At 51.6% G+C, this 6,000-nt stretch overlaps 1 protein-coding gene across 6 annotated transcripts in view; it reads left to right on the forward strand.

Moving 5' to 3' along the window:
• ATXN7L1 (ataxin 7 like 1) overlaps positions 1–6,000 on the forward strand; it is a 232,862-nt gene that overhangs the window by 220,030 nt on the left and 6,832 nt on the right. For all 6 annotated transcript variants that reach the window (XM_035020375.1, XM_035020377.1, XM_035020376.1 and 3 more), the window contains one exon: positions 1,897–2,018. In XM_035020375.1, coding sequence (XP_034876266.1) covers positions 1,897–2,018 — 122 coding nt within the window. The remainder of the gene's footprint in view (positions 1–1,896; positions 2,019–6,000) is intronic.

Raw genomic sequence — 6,000 nt, forward strand, 5'->3', positions numbered from 1 at the left:
CAGGCTGCCAGGCTCCAGTGGATTAGCTCAACTCTGGGCATGGCGGATTTGTACGCCCTTAATGTTTTGCTGATTTAAATGGAAAGCTTATGGATTATTTCCTAACTTTGTCCTTTTTCTCATGGTCAGTTGATATATTAAATCATTTTTTGTCATAAACGGTCATTCAGGGTGTCTTTAGCAACTAGGACGAAGGAAGAAAAGATGTCTAGACCTGGAACACCTCCCACATGCTGCCGGGGGACTGGCTTCCACATTGGAGAACCCCCTTTGTATATTTTCTTGCTCCGTCCGTAAGCACTTGATATGAAAGTGCAGGAAAGAGTTTTTCATCAGGAGTACCAGGTTTGACGGGTGACAAAATTTTAATGCAAAACCCTCCAAACCTAAGCAGAAACAAAACAAAGGGAAGGTCTTGCATTTCCTCCTAAGAACCGTTCCAAAGGCTGGTTCCAGGAAGCGTTTGTGGAATGAGTGCCAAACCCATCACTGTGTCTGGGAGGGAGGCCAGGGAGCTGCTGGGAGGTCTGGGGGAAGGAGGAGAAGCTGGATGTGAGTTATAGAGTCTTAGGCAGACTCGCCTGAGCTCTAGACCATCCAAATGTCACCTTCTCAGAGGTCGCTTCTTGCATTTCTGTCTGCTGGCCTTCTGGTTGCCCTAACATCATAATCCAGTGATGCTCATTAAACATTTTACTGCTCATATTTCAGCCACCTGTTTTAAATGTGATGATTTGCTTTAAACATTTTGTAGGACCTTGTCTCTCCAATCCATTCTTTAATCCAAATCCCTTCCCTACCATCCTCATACTGAGGAGGAAGAAGAAAACAAGGCTTCCAGCCTTTTTATACATTTAAAATCAAGCGAGGCACATAAAACTATTTATATAGAACATGAAACAGCCATGTAGCTATTCCAAGGTGAAATGTAATAAAGCATGTGATAAGTGTGCGGTGGGAGCGCAGAGGGATGAGGCTGGTCACATAAGGACCATTGGAAATGAGAGTCTTTTTTTTTTTTTTTAAGATTTTGTTTATTTATTCATGAGAGACAGAGAGAGAGAGAGAGAGGCAGAGGGAGAAGCAGGCTCCCAAGGAGCAGGGAGCCCGATATGGGACTCGATCCCAGGACCCTGGGATCATGACCTGAGCCGAAGGCAGACGCTTAACCATCTGAGCCACCCAGGCGCCCGGAAATGAGAGTCTTGATTAGGGCCCTCAAGGAGGGGAGAATTCGGGACTTCAAGAGAAGAGGGAAGGAGACAGGGAGCAAAGGGAACAGCATGAATGAGCCAAGGGAACAGCATGAACGGAAGCATGGTAATGGTGACCTGTCACAGGGCGGCCTACAAGTGCTGAGAGGTGGACGTGAAGTCAGGACTGGGGAAGGAAGGAGTTTATAGCCTCACTGGAAGTGAAGTGGCTCTGTCTACAACAGATAGGAAAGCTCTGACCAGTTGGCAGACAGCATCAGGACAAGAAGTGTCCATTACCACGATGAGAAGCAGGGAACCCCCGAGTCCCCGGAGAAGACAGGTGATACCATAGGCAGGCAGTGCTGGAAAATCCCCCTGCCTTCTGGTTTGGTTTGGTTTGGGTTGTGTGTTTGTTTTTAACCTATAAGACTGGCTGGATCCCGGGTGTAGAGAAGGTAGCCCTCAGTGCCACAGAAACTTGGATGTCACTACGGTTGAGCCCCAGTGCGAGGGTCTGCAGAAAATCTAGAGCACAGATGAAAGCACCACAGAAGTATTTTTGGCTTCCGTACTATTTGCTTCTTTATTTTGAGCAAAATTGTACCCCTGTGTGTTTTTGTGCAAATGTTATTGTTCTCTGCATGGTTTATATTAGCTTATTAACCTGTAATCAAAATTAAAATGTTTTTTCCCCTCACAGTTTTGCTCATTCGGGAGTCGCCTCATGGGACGAGGGTACTATGTGTTTGATAGAAGATGGGATCGTTTTCGATTCGCACTAAACTCCATGGTAGAAAAACACTTGAATTCACAGATGTGGAAGTAAGTGAGCCATTTTTGTGCAATATACGCTCCGAGCTGCCCCACATGTCTGAACCCTGGCTTTCCGGGTGAACGTGGTGGTTGGCTTTTCATAGAACAAAATGATTCTGAAATCAGGATCCCTGGTTAATTCGTAAATGCCAGCTCTTCTTAATGGCTTTCCCACAGTTTCTCAGAGACACATACGACGTGTGGTATGCTTTGTCCCCTTCGGGGATCATTTTTGTGTTGTGTTGTGTTCTAAACTAAGTGAAAAGTGAAAAAGTGAAAAAGGCGTTAGGTAAGATCTTGTCTATTTAAGAGTGTTAAAGGGCCTTTGGGCTATGACCAAGAACATCTAAGGATACTGAGAATATGCCTCTGCCGTAATGTTAATGCTACAATGTCGATACTAAAAATTTCACAATGGTTATGGACCAATTTCTTTTTTTTTTTAAAGATTTTATTTATTTATTTGAGACAGAATGAGAGAGAGAGAGAGAGCACATGAGAGGGGGGAGGGTCAGAGGAAGAAGCAAGCTCGCTGCTGAGCAGGGAGCCCGATGCGGGACTCAATCCAGGGACTCCAGGATCATGACCTGAGCCGAAGGCAGTCGCTTAACCAACTGAGCCACCCAGGCACCCTATGGACCAATTTCTAATTGTTTAATGTCCTGTGAAAAAAATAAGTACAGCGGCCAACAGGGCAGATCCTGAGTGATGTTGGAAGTTGGTTAAGCTTGTCTTTGGCCCTTCCCGCCTCACTAGAGCTCTCTCCTCACCTCTCCCTGTACTTCTCTACCCGCCCCCAACCCCAGCTTATGTTCCATTTCTCTGAGCCCCCTTTCTTCTCCAACACCTCCCAATGTATTTACATCTTAACAGGAGACTCGTAAAAAGGGAAGGAAACTTTCTGACTTAGGCAAATGGCCTTGTGAAAGGGTGACAAGCTAGACCCTTTCCAACAACAGCACATGGGGGGGCTTCCAGGCTGGCGCCTCGATCCTGCATGGCCAGCCCGCACCCCCGCTCCTACAGAAGTGAGCCCCAGGACATCATAATCCATTAGCGTCATGGACCTCTCAGGTCTGCGCCCAGGCGGGTCAGGAAAGCCACGGCGGAACTCCGAACCCCGAACCCTGCCCAGGGAGGCCCGGGAAAGGTGGGAATGGGAGGGTTCCTGAGAATGGGAGGGTGCTGTGGGGGGGACCCGGGAGCAGAATTCAGAGCTGGCCCCTCTCCCGGCAGCTGTGGCACCTCCCAGACCTGACCTCCTCGCAGAAGCCAGCCCCACGGGGTGCGCGGGTAGTTGTCCCAGTGGACTCCATGGTGACACCTAGTGCAGAATTGGAAAGGGCCACAAGAGGAGCTTATCGTTTCTTCTCACTGACGCGCCAGCTCAGTGTGTCTGAAGGGCGCCCTCAGTGCGGGCCCGTGTCCGCTCAGGACAGCCGCCACCGGGTGCTGCATGCGGGGCTCCTGGGTTCTCGGTGTTTTGGTGGTTGGCCCCTGTGCGCTTGTCCCCCCAAGATGGCAGCCCGCCCTGGGGATTCTCGCAGTTCTTTGCGCTCCTGTGTTGTGGAAGTGTAAATCCCGGACACGTGGAAGGAATGTGTTGATCTGTGTTTCGCTACCTGGTGTCCTGTCAGCTCAAGCTCCATATTCCTTTCCTCCTCAGGCACAGAAACCCGAGCCCCAGGGCATCAGGTCCCTCCCCCCTTTTCAGGACTTGCCTAACCAATCTGCTGTCACTGAGCAACATTGGGGCTGCCTGGGTGTCAACTCTGGAGAGCGTAGCACCCCGCTGCCCTCTCAGCCTCGCTGCCCAAACCCCAGGCCCCGACGGGCCCGAACCTGGAGGGATGGCAGCCGATGGGGGCGTGGAAGACATTAGGAAGAAAAGGAACGGCCAAGACTCTTTTTTCTTTAACAAGCATTTAACTCTGCATCAGGAGACGCCAACACAGTATTCTCTTTCAGCCAGGTCAGCATCTGGATCTCCACGCCAGCTGGCAGGGGAGGAGGGGCGCTCTCAGTAATTTATCCGCATCTGTGGGCTTTTGTACGGGACTCCCCAGGCCAGCGTGCACAGTGGAAACCGGGGCACGGCCCGCAGAGCTGAAGTCCACTGCCAGCCCCCTAGAAAAACACATAAACTGCTGAGTACGGGGGGCAGGGGCTTCCCAGGACAGTGAGCCGCCGTGTGCCCCTCGCCCTGCTTCTCCCCCGCCCTTTCTCCCCTCCGCCTCTGCCCTCCACTTAGGATTAGCGGGGAGACAAAGAAAAGGGACAGAAAGGAGACGAGGAAAATAGCATCCACCCCAATCCCGAGTGTCAGCCGGGTAAGACTGACGACTTCGGCCCTGCTTGTCCGCCCAAGTCGAAACACACACTTAACACAATTCAGTGGGAAAATTACAAATCGGGGCATTTGGAGTAGAGCCCGGTTAAGGCCATCAATTGGGGTCCTCTCTAAAGGAGCCATCTGGTATCCATAAATAACATTTCTTACAAGTCCCTGCCAAACCTCTGCCCGCATGTATTTCTATGCCTACTTTAGCCGGTAGGAAACTGGGGTCAGGGAAAGATGGAGCGGGCTGCTGACAGAGACGGCAGGGAGAGTGTGCAAACGCCACACAGCCCGAGAAACCTCCCGAAAGCATCAGGGCGGGCTTGTGCAGTGCCAGACAGTTTGAAGGGCATGTCCAGACCTCTCGGGTCCGCTATCGTGGGAGTCCTTGCCCCTCGTGCATAGTTATGTTGCTGCTGAGAATTCACCTGCTCACCCATCCACCCACCCATCCATCCATCCATTCATTCACTCATTGGTTCATTGCAACAAGTACTAAGGAACAGTGGTTGAGTGCTGACAGGCCTTTTACATCCTTTGGGCTTAAGAAAAAGTAGATTTTCGAATGCCATCACGGCCACAGTGGATTTGGCAACATTTTTCCTCTTATATTTGATCCGTTTGATCTGATGTTTTCAAGGACCCTGTGCTTCTGTACTCAAGGACTCCTCTGGATTCCACCCTAAAGATGGAAGCCATAAGCTCCACCAAATTGCAGGCAGAAAACTGAGTCCTCAGGGCAGCGCTCGGAGAGGAATTTTCTCCTCAGTGGGGCCTCTTTCTGGCATCCCGGGGCGCCCCATCCTGCTGCTACAGCTGAGAGGGTAGCCTCCAAGGAGCCAGGGAATTTTGAGAGGCCCCGTCTCACACCTGCTCAAAGCCCTGGGGTGCAAGTCCCAAGTCGGCCCACCTTCAAGCGCTGCTTTCAGAGAAAGAGAGCTAGTTCCTGACTGCTGGGGGGTGCTCAGCTACACTGAAAGTGATTTCCAGGGAAGCGGGGAGGGGGAGCTAGGGGCAAGATAGGAAAGAGCCCGTTTGAAAATATTCACCTGGCTCCTGAGGTCAGTATCCTTTCCTGCAAAAAAAAAAAAAAAAATCAGGAACAAATGGTGACCCCAAGGCCCCTGTGCCCCTCCTGGTTCCCAGAGTAGCAGTGACATTGAGCCAGACCGTGGTTTGGAGGTGGGAGTCAACAGATGGAGCTTATAGGAAGGCCCCAAGAATGACCCGCCACCCGATGCTGGCCTAGGCCCCACAGAGTGCAGGAGACAGGGAGTTTGCTCCCAGGCACCCAACCTCCTGGAAGACACCCCCCCACCACCGACCGTGTATTCTCCTGTGCCCATATCCTGCATCTGTCTTCAGAACAAACTGGAAATTCCTGACCCCTTGGTCTGGATCCATGCAGGTCCCTGTCCTCTCACCGCATCCTAACACAGGGACGGGAAGATCTGTGGATGGGCAGCCACACCCCCATCGTAGCTCCTCAGAGCGAGAGCTGAGGTTGGGTGAGGTGAATAAGAATAAATGGGAGCCAGCAGCCCCGAGCCCACGTGTTCATGCTTCTCCGCAGAATAAAGTAGAGGCTGCAGACAGCAAAGGCAAGAGGATGCTGGCCTGACAGCGGGGGGGGGGGGGGGGGGGGGGGGGGGG

Source organism: Mirounga leonina, unplaced genomic scaffold, assembly GCF_011800145.1.
Source record: "Mirounga leonina isolate KUSES-001 unplaced genomic scaffold, KU_Mleo_1.0 Mir_174, whole genome shotgun sequence".
Taxonomy (NCBI): domain Eukaryota; kingdom Metazoa; phylum Chordata; class Mammalia; order Carnivora; family Phocidae; genus Mirounga; species Mirounga leonina.